The sequence below is a fragment of the Archocentrus centrarchus genome, chromosome 23, assembly GCF_007364275.1.
Source record: "Archocentrus centrarchus isolate MPI-CPG fArcCen1 chromosome 23, fArcCen1, whole genome shotgun sequence".
NCBI lineage: Eukaryota > Metazoa > Chordata > Actinopteri > Cichliformes > Cichlidae > Archocentrus > Archocentrus centrarchus.
Genome location: NC_044368.1, coordinates 686941 through 702357, shown reverse-complemented (window position 1 = coordinate 702357; position 15417 = coordinate 686941). Strand labels below are relative to the sequence as shown.

The window sequence follows — 15417 nt, the reverse complement described above, 5'->3', positions numbered from 1 at the left end:
ATAAATCCTGCAGACGCTCCTGCTGCTTTTACTTTATTCTATTTTATTCTATTATGGTTCACACAGTGTGACACTGACGGGTCTGACAGAGGGCAGGTATACACACACACACACACACACACACACACACACACACACACACACACACACACACACACACACACACACACACACACAGAGTTTGATGGAGTCCTGCTGAAAGCTTCTCGTCTCAGACATCCTCAGAAATGCAAACCAGCACAGACACAGAAGTCGGATCAAACACAGACACACAAACGTCACCGCTCATGCTGGAGGTCACAGGTCACCTCCAGGTCACTGTTTGTGATTCCAGGTGAGTCTCAGCTCAGACCTGCAGGTGTGATTGAACACAAGGTGACACAGAAACTCTGCAGGACTCGTTCGATCTCGGTTGGCCGCGAAACACTGCAAACTGGCTCACTTCTGTTGCTAGGCAACACAAATCGAGGCTGGATATCATTAAAGTCCACGAAGATGAAAGAGGAGGGAAACGAAGCCGAGCAGCAACATCACAAAGGTCCCACAAAATCACCACAAAGACACACGAGGTCACGGACCCAGGACAGCTGTCACCGAGGTATGACTCACATCAACAGAACAGCCCACAGATCCGTTCTGCTCGTTTCCAGGTTCATACTTTTGTTCGTGGACTCTGAGAGCAGCTCTGCATCATCCACAGCTCAAACTACGCCGTCTTTCTCTGACACTGATGTAAATGGACCGGTTCTCCTACAGCGCCTTTCCACTCTGAGCACTCACGGTGCTTAAACAACATGTTTGCATTCACCCATTCATACAAGCACTTCCATCTGAAGCTAAGTGCTTACCATTCACACCCATTCATACTCCAACCTGTCTGAGAGCAACTTGGAGTTCAAGGATACTTTGGCACGCAGCTCAGAGCAGCCAGGATTCAAACCGCCAACCTTCCGATTAATAGGTGTTCTGCTCTACCTCCTGAGTTACAGCCACCCAAACCCCGCCCACCGATCTAAATAAGCTTCGTGTCATGAACTCAAACTACACTAAAAACGACGACCAGGTGTGGAAAAAGATTTTATTGAGTGAAATAAAATGAAAACCGATAAAATATGAACTCAAATAAATGTATTCACAGTTCAGTCTGACCTCCATCACTGGAGAGCCAAAACTTTCAATCTAAACGTTGAGTTTGATGAAGCGAGAAGTTCCTGAAGGAAAAGGCTGAAACTCTCTGCTGTCGGCACCTCAGCGTCTCCATTTCGCTCTGAATCTCTGAGTTTCAGGCTCTCAGAGACTTTTTGAGACATTTTATAGCTGGTCTGTGTTAATGTGGATGTTCAGAGGCCTGACAGGAACTGAACAGAGAGCGGTGGGAGTGTGCAGTCGTGCTGTGTGTGCTCAGCACTGCAGAGAGTTATATAAAGGCTTCAAACAGGCCACAGAGACTGTGTTAAGATTCACTCAGCTGCACTTCGCTGTTAGGACAGCCAGAGAGAAGAGAAGAGACTGCAGACCTCAGCAAGATAGACCTCAGACTTATTACAGAGATTAGAGCTTGCTATAGGTATTAAAGGTACTGCACTGCAGTGGTTTGAATCATATTTATCTCATAGACTCCAGTTTGTTCATGTAAATGGGGAGTCTTCTTCACACACTAAGGTTAATTATGGAGTTCCACAGGGTTCTGTGCTAGGACCAATTCTAGTTACATTATACATGCTTCCCTTAGGCAGTATTATTAGAAAGCACTGCATCAATTTTCATTGTTATGCAGATGATGCTCAGCTTTATCTATCAATGAAGCCAGATGACACATCAATGAGTTAAACTGCAGGAATGTCTTAAAGACATTAAGGCCTGGATGACCTCTAATTTCCTGCTTCTAAATTCAGATCAAACTGAAGTTCTTGTTCTCGGCCCCACAAATCTTAGAAACATGGTGTCTAACCAGATACTTACTCTGGATGGCATTACTTTGGCCTCCAGTAACACTGTGAGAAATCTAGGAGTCATTTTTGACCAGGATATGTCCTTCAATAGTTAATACTTGTGGTTCCTCGGATACTTAAGAGTAGAATGGGAGGCAGAGCCTTCAGCTTTCAGGCCCCTCTTCTGTGGAACCAGCTCCCAGCTTGGATTCAGGAGACAGACACCCTCTCTATGTTTAAGATTAGGCTTAAAACTTTCCTTTATCATCAAGCTTATAGTTAGGGCTGGATCAGGTGACCCTGAACCCTCCCTTAGTTATGCTGCTATAGGCCTAGGCTGCTGGGGGGTTCCCATGATGCACTGTTTCTTTTCATTCACCTCTTTTTACTCTGTTTATACTCCACTCTGTATTTAATCATTAGTTATTATTAAAATTGGACTGAGGGAGGAAACCAGCCAATCAGGAAGCTGGAACCAGGAACTTTCTTCCTGTGAAGGAACATCACTAACCTCTGCACCATTCTGGCGTATCTCACCAAAATAATGATAATAATAATAAAAAGGTTATAATAAAAAATAATAACAATAATGAGAAGAAGGAAATGAGCAGTAGGGCATGCATCTGTGGGATCATTCAGACCGAGCGTGTCTGTGCTGCTGTGATGTGACCTGCTTTCTTCTTCAGTGGTGCTTTAGGTGGTTTGTGCTGCCCAGAGCTCATTAATAAAACACGCAGTGACACAGCAGAGAAGACACTGACAGACATCCTTCAGTGAAAGTGTGATGTAACCTGAGCAGAGCTGCTGCAGACTGTGAACCTAAACACGGTGAACAGAGAGGAACATCACCTGCAGGTAACCTGTCAGAATCACCTGTGTGTGACTTTATCTTACAGGTAACAATGACTTCATCTCAGCAGCAAACTGAAACATGAAAAACATGATTGTTTTTTCTTACTGGCTTTAAAGTCATGATTTTGTATCTTGTGTATGTGTTGTGTTGCTGCAGGCGAAGCTTCATGCTCAGGTGAGCAGAGCTTCATGCTCAGGTGAGCAGAGGCTCCTCTGGATGTTTCTGGCTGATTCAAGCGTTCAGTTAAAGGGAAAATGGACGCGACCTGCATCTGTAGCAGGATGCCATCTAGTGGAGGAAACCAGCCTTACAGCAGCAGCTGAAACACAAATCAAACACACATTACACTGACGCACAATGTTTCAGCGAATATGAAATAATTGGTGAATGAAGAGAACTAGTTTACCTGTCACCTCACCTCACTTCCTGTCCCTTTCATCGTCACTGCCACCTGACTGAAATAACCTGTCACACCATCAGAGATGGATGAATAAAGCTTATTTCACTTTATCCTTCTTCACATACATTCACAGAGGATTTAACAGCGTGCGCAGGTGAGTACAGGTGTATGAGCTGGGTTACACTGTCTGATCTGTAGCTGGACGTGTATTCAGGCTGCCGTGTTTTGTCTGCGGAGCTTCGAGCGCTCTGATGAAACCACATTTAATATTTAAAATGTGCACCTGTTAGTGAGTGACCTCAGGTGTGCTCTGCAGTGACGGCTGCGGAACTGCAGGAACTCTGAAATAAGACGTGAAGGTTGGATCCATTACAGGTGGAGACAGGTGCAGCAGGAGCGGTGTCTGGGTGTAGGTGCGCAGACTCGAAGTCCTGCTCCATTACTCCAGCAGGTGGCGGTGTTGCGCCTCAGTGTTTGCAGTACGCCACCGTAGAAGAAGAAGCAGGAGGTCCGGTTCGCGTGTGACAGCAGCGGGTCGTGGCGTGAGGGGTCTGACAGGTGAACAGGTGAGTCGGCAGTGCGTTTTTATTTGAGCTCGCTGAGGACACGAGGCTAATGCTGTTAGCAGCACATGCTGACGGGCCGTTAGCATTAGCTTCAGCCTCAGTGTTTCATGCTAACCGCGCTGGTTAACCCTCCGTTACCAGGTAACGGCCAGTCCTGATGTCAGCGCAGTGTCGGTCCGGATCGTGTTTGTCGTAACTTGTCCTGTGACGTAACCGCGGCGTGACGCGGTCCCGCTCGGCTGCTGAAGAGGAACGGACACTTCCGGTATTTACCACTTAATAAACCAACGCTAACAAGTAACAGGTGAGAGCACAAACTCACCTGAGGGAAGGTGAAGGTCTCAGGTGTAGTCCAGGAGGGTTTAACGTCACAGAAACAGGAATAACCACAGAAAGGCTCGTAGGGTATGGAAGCTCGTACAGGCCAAAACTATTCACTTAAAGTCATTAAAGATTCAGCGCGAGGTTCAGAGTGGAAATGGAAACACGCATAAAAACAAAATATGATGATTGTTTTTTAATGCGACACTCTGACATGAATTTGTGGAAAAATTAAAATCTAAAAGTTTGTCTCAGGCTGTTTGTGGCTGTAGAATAAATGGATCTGAAGTTTTATGGTTATAAATCACACCTGGATCACTTCAGTTCATGTTTACCATCAATATTCTGACAGGTGAGCCAATCAGAATAATCTGGTCTTCATCTCTGCAGGAGGACATTGGCGTTGGACATGTTGGCGCTGCGGTGCATCATGGGTGACCTGCAGGGAGGACGGGGACTCCTGCGGAGCCTCGGGAGGACTTTTGCATCTTCGGTGGTGCTGAGCTTGGGGCAGCGGCCGGCCCAGGTGGGTGGGCGCCCTCAGGCTCGCTTCCTGTCTGGTGATCGGGACACGGCAGCGGCGGCGGCCAAACTAAAGCTGCGCACTCGGCTGCTTGTCACGGTGCTGTTCGGCGGCAGCCTGCTGGGCGTGTGGTGGTACGTTCATGCGGAGAGGGAGCAGAAGCTGCGGCGGCAGCGCGTGGAGCAGCTGCGGCAGGTGGCGCTGGGTCAGGGCACCTTCAGCCTCGTGGACCACACCGGGCGCCGCAGGACCAAGCGGGACTTCCTGGGCAGCTGGGTGCTGCTGTACTTCGGCTTCACGCACTGCCCCGATATCTGCCCCGACGAGCTCGACAAGCTGAGCGTCGCAGTGGCAGCTTTGGACCGCAACGCCTCGCTGCCACCGGTGCAGCCGCTCTTCATCACCGTGGACCCGGAGAGGGATGACGTGGCGGCGCTCGCCCGCTACGTCAAAGACTTCCACCCCCGGCTGATCGGGCTGACGGGGACGGCGGAGGAGGTGAAGCACGCGGGGCGAGACTACAGAGTGTATGCCAGCCCCGGGCCCAAAGACGAGGACGGCGACTACATCGTGGACCACACGATACTCATCTACCTCATCAGCCCCGATGGCCTCTTCCTCGATTACTACAACAGGATGAAGAGCGCCGAGCAGATCGCCGACAGCGTCCGCAAACACATGGAGAGCTACGTCACACTCTGAGTTCCAGCAGTTCTGCAGCCAATCAGGGGCCTTTCCTGTAATGACCACTCAACGATGGAGGATTAATGGTTTCCTGTCTTCATCCAGGATGTGCCTCTGTGGTGATGCGGGGCTGTAAACGTGTTTGAATCTTTGAGTTTTATCATTAATCACTAAAAACATAAAAGAGACGGTGGGAACGTCCTGAGTGGATGGCGCCGTCTCACTTCCTGTTTCTATTTGTGATAAAACGTCAGATTTACCTGGACAGAGTTCCTGTTTGAGGTGTTTGTATCAGACAGGTGAAGCTGTCCTTGTCTTTGTCTCAAACTGCTTCCATCTGAAGGCCCGGGGTCACGACCTGGGGTCACGCTGCAACTAAAAGTGAAATAAGACATTTTGGAGTGGCTTTTTTTTTGGATGATGATGTAATGATGATGTAAGCTGTCACACAGACAGACTGAAACTGATGGAGCAGCTGTGACTTTGAATCACATGATGCAGAACACGGTTTTTCCACACACACACCTGACGGATCTGCTCTGGAAAGCCTGCACAGCTGTTTTGACATTTCCGTGGAAACACCAACCTGACCTTTGGTACCACCATCATCATCACTGTGCTTGCATCATTGAAATAAATTAATGCAGTAAAAACAGGAAACGGGAACTTTGAGTTTTTATGTTTGATAGAAAAACTGGAAAAAAAAGTTTGTGTTTTTAAGAAAAAAGTAAAATCAGCTTCATTTTTTGAGTTTAATTTGTTCCTCAAATTTCTGAGAAATAAATAAAATTATTTTATGTATTTTACCGTTAACGGTAAAATACTCACTGCGCCCGTTATTCACTGCGGGAATAACGGGCGCAGCTTGACTTCCTGTTTGTGTAAAATGTAACATTTTATTGTAAATGAGAGGCGGAGGTCGCTGTAACACTTCCTGTTTCCTGCCCTCTGCCCCACAGAGACCAGACTGAGGGAAAAATGTCCACAAACATTTTATTACAAATATTCAGTAATATTGAGCTCATGATCGTTGATCAAATGTGTCGTCCTGGTTGAGTGACGGCGGCCCGTGCTGCGTTCAGGCGGAGGCCGTCAGCGTGTGAAATCTGTCCGTTGCTCTGTGCGTGCTGAGCAGAGTCAGACCCATCGTGTCCAGACCGTCCTCCAAACCGGCGCTGCTGTCGATCTCCACCGTGTAGTCATTCGCCTGCAGGAAGAGGGCGATGATCAGTAACCAATCAGCTGCATCGATCTACCGACAGGAAATGAAAATGTGTAACAACCCACTTCGTATTTGTGAAAACCTTTGAGTAAAGATGCTTCTCCCTGTTTCAGTGACTGATCAATTATCAGCTCTATCGGGCAGCTGTTTATTGATCAGAATGCTTGTTAACCTGCAAGTTCAGCGAACGTCACAACACGTGAACAGGAAGAGCTTCTTCCTGTCAGCTTTTCACAGTAAAAGCCCCAAATATCCGCCCTGCTGTTCTCGGCGTGAGCGAACAGAAACACAGCAGGTCGAAAACACGCTTGGGTCTAAACACAGACTATAAATAAAAGACAGACAGAGGGTGATGTCACTATCGAACCAAAGTTTAAATGTTGAGTCAGACCTGAAACCAGCGACAGACCGTGAGCTCATCAGGAGACAGAACGTCTGATCTGAGCATGTGCAGGTTCAAGTGTTGGCGAGCTGAAATCCAGTTTCCTGTGTCATGAAAGGTACTGGGATAAATCACCGTGGTAACTTGTTCTGTTCTTAGAGATCAACGGGTATGAAATCACCTCCTACTGACCAATCAGATCTTTGTAATTCCTGGAAGCTCAGATGTACCTGTGTGGGGAGAGAGGAGGGTCTGAAGTCTTTCAGTGTTTGTTTCCCTGATGAGCAACGATGATAAAGATTCTTCATCGTTTTTTCCTGAAGTTACTCTGAGCCTAAAGACTGAGCTCATCTTTCAGTTCTGTTCTTATGTTTAATCTTGACTCTGAAACCCAGAAACAGCAGCTGGGAGAACAAAAACTGTCAGCAGGTGATGATCAGCTGGACCCGCCACAAACACACACACCAAGAACACCTGTTCATACCTGTTCGGTCACACTAATCTCACTCTGATTTCCACGTCTCCTCCATCAGGCTGTGGGACAGGAAGCTTTACGGTCACCTTAGAAATGAGCAGCAGCACTGAGAGCGAATCACAACCACTCAGATCTTTGTTGCTGTGCCAGAAACCAGCAGATTAACCAGATTCTGCTGCTTTAATCTCAGGTTATTTACTCTTAGATTTTTAGAGATTTTATCATCACCTGAGACTGACTGGAGGAGGCGGCACTCACAGGGATCACTGAGTCACATGACCTGTGAAACGCCCCTTTTTATGTGAGCGTGCTCAGAGCCTGAAGCAGAGATGATACCGGTTATCTGACACAAAGAAAGCTGCACATGTCAAACTTCCTTCACATCTCACCGCAGAGATGTGTGTGATCTCTGTGCTGTGATTGGCTGATCGGCAATGTTTGTGCAGATGTTTTACCAGCTGCAGGGAGGCCAGCAGGTACTTGGAGGCTTCAAAGTTGTCCAGACCATGAACGATGGAGGCGAATGACCTGCGGCATCCGACGCCACTCAGCGCTCTCATGATGCGATCTCCGTAATCATGGATGTCGAACACTGGGCGCTCCTCCTGGAAAACCAAGAGGCGGGGTTTAGACTCAGAGGCGGGGTTTAGACTCAGAGGCGGGGTTTAGACTCAGAGGCGGGGTTTAGACTCAGAGGCGGGGTTTAGACTCAGAGCTCCTCCTGGTTTTACCTGCAGGGCCAGTTCAGGGCGGATCTTTTCCTCCCACTCTTTGACCCTCTGAGACAACGCCGTCTCCTGATTGTAACCCCGACTGTTCACCACGAGCTGCTCCTAAACACCACATACAGGAAAGGGTTCATTAACTTTCTGCTCTTCAAAATAAAAGTTTCACCTGAAACTCAGATTTTCTTCTTCATGACTGATAATGAGCTGCTGATTTTAATGATTACTTCGTGAATGAACGGCTGCAGGTATTAAAAATCTGATCCTGAACACATTAATCATTACTGATAACAGTATTGATCACTGACCACTCGCAGCTTCACCAAATCTTCATAACTCAGTTGATCTCGCTGAGCCTCTGTAGACACAAACATCATCAGATCATCACAAATGTTCTGTTTTCGTTCCTGTATTGATGCTGAACCGACCGATCAGCTGCAGTCACAGACTGAACTCTAACAGTCTAAATCTGAAGCTTTTTACCCGGGAAAATGAGGTCCGGTCCTCCCAAAAACTCGGCCGGGATGTCGTCAGGAAACGCTTCGTGCTCGTTGTCCGAGGTGTTGTCTCCACCTTTAAAGAGTCATCAGCCTCTAAACCTCTGCTGTGACAGACTGAAACATCCTTTTAATGAACCCTGAAACCAAACTTACCCAGCAGGTCCTGTCTCAACTCTTCCACAAGCTCTGCCCCCACCTGGTGTGGCCCCGCCTCCTCCGGCTGCAGGAAGGTCCTCCTCAGTTCCTCATCAGAGATCATCACGCCCTGAGTGACATCACAAACATGGTAGTAACGGGTCATATGCTCTGACTCTAATGGCTTAAAGACAAACTGACTTAACTCAGCACCTGACAGTCAGCTGACTGTCAGGTGTGATGTCAGGTGTGATGTCAGCTGACTGTCAGGTGTGATGTGAATAAATGTGAGTTGGTGTCTTACGGCTCTTCTGTTGATCCTCTTCTGAGTCTTCAGTTTGACTTTGACTGTGCTCAGATAGACGTAGTTCAGGTCTGAAAAACAGCGGAAATCAGAAACAATAAATTGGACACTTCAGAATAAAAGTCTTTTTTTTCCTCGTTAGCCAAAGCTCAGACAGGCAGAAGCCACGCCCACAGTGTGTTCAGACGTCATACGTGTGGAGCTGATTGGTGTTCAGCACTGCTCTCCGTTACCTGTGAATGTGGGTCCATTTTTTAACTTGTGCTCCGGAGGATCGACTGAAACAAACACAAACAGGAAGTGACACACTGACACTGAAAGCCTCCGCAGGAAGAACACGAACACCTCAAACAGTTTGCTCTTACAGGTTCCTCTGAACCAGCTCCTGAAGTCCTGAAGGGACGCAGCTCGTTTCCTTTTCCTCTTCCCTCCCTCGTCCAGCCCGTCGGGCACCCTGTAACACTTCCCTGCAGAGGAAACAAAACTGTGAGCGCTGGCAGACGCGCCGCCTCAAAACATGGCGCGCGGCCCCCGCGGTTACCTGGTTTCAGCGGTTTGTCCTCCCTGAGCACGGCGTACGGGTCGTGGAACGCCCAAACATTCACCTGAAGAAGAAACACGAAAGAGAAACCGCATCACAGACGGACGCCGCAGGAAGAAATTATTTTTACATGAATAAAAATGACTATTTAGCATTAAATTATGAAAAATTAAAATTTGATATAAACGGTGAGAGAAAGTTTAATACAGAAATAATAACATCAGGATTTATTTCTTGGAAAAATATACTGAAATATTTTAAGAAATAACTTATAAGAAAAATATTTAAATATTAAAAATGCAGTTAGAAAACAAAATAAGGGGGAAAAAAGTCAATTTTTCAAAATAAAACTACTGTTGTGCTTTAATTTTAGAAAATAAAATCATGAGTTTGAATAATAATGAAATCAGAAAACTGAGAAGATCAAGTTCACCTGAAAACAACATTTAGGAGAACGAATAAAGTGAAATAAAACATGAAAATAATGTTACAGAAACGCAGTTTTGTCAAAGATGAGTTCTGAGTTTGTGGATTACAGCAGATTAACGTACAGCAGGAGGAATCTGGTCCTCTCTCCTCGGTTTGTCGGCCTCCAGCTGTCGCCTCTCTCGAATCATCCGGCCATCACTCGGAGCCTGAAACGCACCAAGACCAAAGTTACAGAAGAAGAAGAAGAAGAGAAACGAGCTGACACTCGTCCATGAATCACCGTCTGCAGTCTCTCCACGTGCTCCTCCTGCTCCATGTTCTGGACCTCTATAGGAAGGAAGTCGTCTGCAGCATCACCTCCACCGTCCTCTGCATCAGCTCCGCCCACTGCGGCATCGACTGGAGCCACAGCATCTGCACCACAAAGGTCAAAGTTCAAAAACCAGAATTAGTGAAAATAATAAGAAAAAAAAAATCTGATGGAGGTAAAAAGAGGAGGCAGCAGAGAAGGAAAGGAGGTAAAAAAAAAAAAAAAAAAAGGAGGAGGAGGCAGAGAAGGAGAGGAAAAAGAAGGAGGCAGAGGAGGAGGTAAACATGGAGGAAAGCTGCTGTGTTAATGAGTGCTGTTTGAATCTAATGAAAGAATAAAAAGAGTGAAAGCAGGTGCACCTCAGTGCTGACAGGAGTGAACAGGTGTGAGCAGGTGTACCTGCATGTCGGATCTCTGACTGTGTGGGGTCACTGTGAAGCAGGAACCTGGGAGCAGTTGATCTGAGCGTGAGCAGGATCATGTCCCCCTCACCTGGGAGGAACAGGTTGATCTTGAAGTCCTTCTGACTGCACAGGATCTCTCCTTTCACACTGACACACAAACACAGAACCAGGTGAGACCTTGTCACCAGGGGGCGGGGCTTATGTCTTGTTTACCTGCTGGATTGACGTGTGAATGACTGACCTGATGAGAAGCAGTTTCTGCTTCTCGTGGGTTTCAGGTGCAATCAGAGACTCTGGAGGAAGAGGAATCACATTCACAGCCTGCAGAGGTCAGAGGTCATGGTCAGAAGTCACAGCGAGCGGCAGGTAAACTGAGTTCAGAGGTCAGATTCAAACTCACCGTGTTGGAATCACACCTCTTGGACCGGTCCGACACTTCCAGGTCCAACGTAGAAAACTGAAGGAGACAGCTGACGTTACACTGTTTACATTATACTTGAACACACCTGAGCACACCTGAGCACTCCTTACTTCAACACAAAAAGGTGTTTTTAGGACAAAAAGCTGCAGATAAAAATCAGTAAAGGAAAAAATAAAGACTTTAGTGAAAATCTGAGGTGAAAGGTAATTTTATTTTAAAAAACCACTACGGTGTAGTGGTTAGCACTGCTGCCTCACAGTTAGAATACCATCTGGAAGGCCTGGGTTCGATTCCACCTTGGCCCAGGCCTCTCCCTCTCTCTGTGTGGAGTTTGCATGTTCTCCCCGTGCTTGCGTGGGTTTCCTCCGGGTACTCCGGTTTCCTCCCACATTCCAAAGACATGCACTTACTGGGGTTAGGTTAATTGGCTAATCTAAATTGCCCATAGGTGTGAATGAGAGCATGAATGTGAGTGTGAAAGGTCGTCTGTCCCTCTGTGTTGGCCCTGCAACAGGCTGGCGACCTGTTCAGGGTGTACCCTGCCTCTCGCCCTATGACAGCTGGGATAGGCTCCAGCCCCCCCGCAACCCTTAACAGGATGTGCGGAAGCGAATGGATGGAAATATATTTTTTTATAAATAAAGGTTTAAATTATATAAAAAAAATCTTTAAAATCATGAAAATAAAGTTTGAGTTTCAACCAAATAAACTAAAATTAATTTTTCAATAAAAAGGGTTGAAAATAAGCATTTTTAATTTTAAATTATATCAATCTTTTTAAATAAGAACTTTTAAAAAACAGATATAAAGTTGTTGTGAGGAAAATTTAAGATTTATAAAAATGTAAAGATTTAAAAATAAAAACTGAGATTAAATTTTAAGAAATAAACTAAAAATAAAATCAAAGTTGTAATTTAAAAAAAAATAGGCATAAAGTTTATGCAGTTAAATTATTGTTTATACAATAAATATTCATTTTTAAGATAGTGACTTCATTACCCAGAATGCCCTGTGAGAGCTGTTAGAAAACAGCTGCTCTAAAGTGAGCGGGAAGCACAAACAGTAAAACCTGACTCGCACCTGCTCCCATTCTCACCTTTCAGAGCTCACCTGTTCACTCACGTTACCTGAGAGGTACCACAGGGCTCGACTCTGGGTCCCCTTTAATGTCCTGCTTATATAAAGATGCGGTTCAAAAATGATGCAAACTTGTCTCTGAGCACAGGCAGCACATTTTCACCCGAACAGCTGCTGCTTCACACACAGGGAATTCAAAACAGCAGCCACAAACTCTTCTGTTTCAGCCCCATCCAGACTTCCTGTCTGCTCCAGGACTGGTTTTCAGATTTTATTGGTCGCCTCTAAAGCTCAGCTCAGTCTGGATCTCCATAGCAGACAGGCTGAACCTACACGAGGAAGCCTTGGCTTTGAAGTGACTTTCCCGAGGAGATCAGGCTCACGGTGTCAGAAACTCCCTTCAAATCACTTCTGAAAATTTTTTAAGGTGTTTTTAACACCCGTATCAATTTAAAATAGTTTTTCTGTTATAACATTTTATGTTTTTTTTCTTTGATTTTAGTTTGCCTGCCTCTTTTTGCTCGTCTCTCAAAGCGTTTTGTAAACGGTGTGTTTAAAGGTTCTGAAAAAATGAAGCTATTATTACTAATGAGGATAAAGCTCAAGAGTTCAGGTTACAGACTGAACATCTGGAGCCATCAGATGCTCTCAGGAGGGATCAGCGCTGTGATCTCCTCCTTCAGGTTTAGATGTTCATGAAGTTCAGAAAGAGTTCAGGGATGAACTGTGACTAATTTCTGGATGTTTCCTTGGATACAGCTCCTCACATAAATAAAAATCTTTAATAACATATGTCTGTGTTTTTTACCTCGTCCATGTCATCAGCATCATGGCTGCTCGCTGCTTGGCCGTTGCTGTCCTGAGACTCCACCCCTTGCTTGTTGCGTCTGTCGGGAGAACAGAAAAACAAACGGGTGAACCTGCAGCAGGAGATCAAATCACTGTGTGGATGGAGGCACTCCTACTTCTTGTTCTTGTCGTTGATGTACTCCAGAGTCTGGAACACCAGGCCGTGCAGCAGCTCCACCTGAAAAACACAGAAATCGTGGGGTCACATGACTCCATCACAGACGCCGTGGGGTCACGTGACTCCTGCGTGGCTCACCTTCTTGCTGTAGATGCAGGCTGAACTCTGGATGAGCAGTGCAGCCTCTGCAAAGTTGAGCCTGGTTTTCCCTCCATCGAAGATGATGCACATATCATCCAGCTGCAGACAGACAGATGTTACTGAGAGGAGCTCAGCTTTACTCCACCTTTACTCTATCAGACTGACTGAAATCCCACCTGGACCAGCCCTTTTTTGAATGATCTGAACCACCACAACTCTCCAAAAGCAACAATGAAAACCAACTGTGAGCGGCTTCGACAGTGAAACACTGAAGAAGAGGAATATTCCTGCCAGCAGCAACAGAGACGCAAAGATCACGACCCTGATCACAGAGGAAGCGATGACCGGCCCGTTCAGCCGTCCGAATGTTTACACGGAGACCGACGTGCCGAAGCCGGATACGGCAGACCGCTCCGGTGGTCTGACCTGTGCCGTGATTCTTCTGACACATTCATATGAAGCTTCCTGTGAAAGCTTCTCAGACTGACACCCTCGCTCTGCTGGGTTTACAGTTTACAAAGACACTCAGAGGGACTGATCTGGGCCCTGGGCCACATGTTTGACACCTAATGCAGACAGATGTTTCTGTCTCAGCTCAGTCTGTATGGAGGCTGAAAGCTGTAAAGTGGTAAAAATAAATCTGTGTTCTGTCATTTTTGTGACGTTTGAAGTGAAATGCGACTCACGCTGGCAAGTGTGAAAGAAACCGGGCTTTACCTCCTCTAAGTAGTCGTTGAGCTCCGACGCCAGGTCGATCTCCCAGTTCTTGGTGAGCTCTCTGATCGGCTGCAGCAGGTGAGCGTATCGGCTCTCTGCGGACTCCATCACACCTGGAACAGGTAGAGTCAGAGTCAGCCTGGAAAACATCACGCTGTCTTTAGCAGCTCGTTTCTCTGCAGACGTTTTCCCGTTTCAAACTCGAGAAAAGCTGATTTTCATTCAGCCCACCTGTGAGTGTTCAGGTGTAGAGGAGACCATGAAAGCAGCCCAGATCGATGTTTACACAAAACAATAATCAATCATTTATCAGGATCACTCACTTTGGAGTGATTTAAGCTTTGAAACAAGGGCAGAAATAAACCCTGTAAATACATCGATGTACAGCAGGACTGAATGCACTGAATTATATCGATGATCGGTTTTCTTCTCTCTAAGAAGCGGAGGCTGCAAATTAAACCAAACTGTGGCCGCTGGTGTTCAGACTCATTATTAACCTGATCGTCTCTACGGGCAAAACAAACTCCATTCACAAATATGAACACCGCTGCAGTCAAACCTGCGGTTATTTCAAACAGCGATCAAAGAATAAATTACTTTACCTGATTCTTATTCTAACACCGAATACACCGGAACGTCCTGCTGCTTAGTGAAGCTCGTTAATGAGTCCTCTGTCAGGTCGAGTTTTACATCAAACCGACTCAAACTCAGAAAAGTCAGATTTGTGAACGCAATCTGGCCGAGCGGTTAAGGATCACCTGCGGCTGTCAGAGCTCACACAGGCGGCTAACCTAACTGCTCAGTTTGGCCACGTTTATAACGGAAACACCTGAGGACAAACAGGTGGCACTGACGTGAGACAGCGTCGGTGTTTCAGGAGTAAAAATTAGAGAAACTCACCGACAGACTGACTGCTCCGCACACCGGAGCTAACTGTTTGTAGCCGTTAGCATAACACTCCCGCGTCCCCGCGTTAAATTCCTTCTTCGCTGCTACAGTCGGTGCGGCTGCTGCGCGTGCTGCCCCCTATCGGCGCCGCGGTGTGATGCAGGCCGCTGGCCGCTAGATGGCAGCGCTGCAGTTTGGAGCGGAGACTCCGGCTCTGCTGACTGCACGGAGGCTGCGCCACTCCACGGCACACGGACGCTGTCATAAAAAATATAAAAACATAAAACCTTTGATATGCGCATTACATGCTACAGAGTCACAGAAATGCGCATAGCATTTAAAGTCCAGGAAAAACTGAAAAATGAGTAAAATAAGGACAATTTTTATTGCATAATTCATGTTTATACAGCCAGACTGAAACAGCCTTCTTTCATTGGAACTGCTTATGTGTGTACATTAAAACCCTGCTACACCACTGTGAGGTTAAAGGATACCAAAGAA

The 15417-nt window shown here is 46.5% G+C and overlaps 2 protein-coding genes across 5 annotated transcripts; one reads left to right on the top strand and one right to left on the bottom strand.

Annotated features, from left to right (window-relative positions):
* Window positions 1–3214: 3214 nt before the first annotated feature.
* sco2 (synthesis of cytochrome C oxidase 2) lies at window positions 3215–5938 on the top strand. 3 transcript variants are annotated; one of them, XM_030720655.1, is made up of 3 exons: window positions 3215–3338; window positions 3560–3750; window positions 4462–5938. In XM_030720655.1, the coding sequence occupies exon 3, from the start codon at window positions 4481–4483 to the stop codon at window positions 5294–5296; it is 816 nt and encodes a 271-aa protein (XP_030576515.1). In that variant the 5' UTR covers window positions 3215–3338; window positions 3560–3750; window positions 4462–4480; the 3' UTR covers window positions 5297–5938. The 3 variants fall into 3 exon arrangements, with proteins under 3 accessions (XP_030576515.1, XP_030576516.1, XP_030576517.1); XM_030720656.1 differs by lacking the exon at window positions 3215–3338 and adding an exon at window positions 3892–4015 and having other exon boundaries at window positions 3673–3750; XM_030720657.1 differs by lacking the exon at window positions 3215–3338 and adding an exon at window positions 3892–4054 and having other exon boundaries at window positions 3673–3750.
* A 316-nt stretch (window positions 5939–6254) lies between these two features.
* ncaph2 (non-SMC condensin II complex, subunit H2) lies at window positions 6255–15063 on the bottom strand. Of its 2 annotated transcripts, none has more exons than XM_030720652.1 (20): window positions 14929–15063; window positions 14029–14141; window positions 13309–13410; window positions 13169–13230; window positions 13012–13090; window positions 11106–11162; window positions 10947–11026; window positions 10701–10852; window positions 10272–10405; window positions 10114–10197; window positions 9563–9626; window positions 9387–9488; window positions 9255–9299; window positions 9022–9092; window positions 8736–8847; window positions 8566–8655; window positions 8391–8440; window positions 8089–8190; window positions 7813–7962; window positions 6255–6485 (listed from the first exon to the last, which is right to left on the bottom strand). In XM_030720652.1, the coding sequence occupies exons 2-20, from the start codon at window positions 14134–14136 to the stop codon at window positions 6357–6359; spliced, it is 1773 nt and encodes a 590-aa protein (XP_030576512.1). In that variant the 5' UTR covers window positions 14137–14141; window positions 14929–15063; the 3' UTR covers window positions 6255–6356. The 2 variants fall into 2 exon arrangements, with proteins under 2 accessions (XP_030576512.1, XP_030576513.1); XM_030720653.1 differs by lacking the exon at window positions 14929–15063 and adding an exon at window positions 14631–14921.
* Window positions 15064–15417: the final 354 nt, after the last annotated feature.

What these genes read in the sequence shown, in the direction of transcription:
- sco2 (XM_030720655.1), top strand. Translation starts at nt 4,481, where the DNA reads ATGTTGGCGCTGCGGTGCATCATGGGTGACCTGCAGGGAGGACGGGGA.
- ncaph2 (XM_030720652.1), bottom strand. Translation starts at nt 14,136, where the DNA reads ATGGAGTCCGCAGAGAGCCGATACGCTCACCTGCTGCAGCCGATCAGA. An exon ending in ATCAACGACAAGAACAAGAA is followed by an intron (nt 13,091 to 13,168) that starts GTAGGAGTGCCT and finishes TTCTCCCGACAG; the next exon opens with ACGCAACAAGCAAGGGGTGG. An exon ending in TGCTGGCCTCCCTGCAGCTG is followed by an intron (nt 6,486 to 7,812) that starts GTAAAACATCTG and finishes CTCTTCCTGCAG; the next exon opens with GCGAATGACTACACGGTGGA.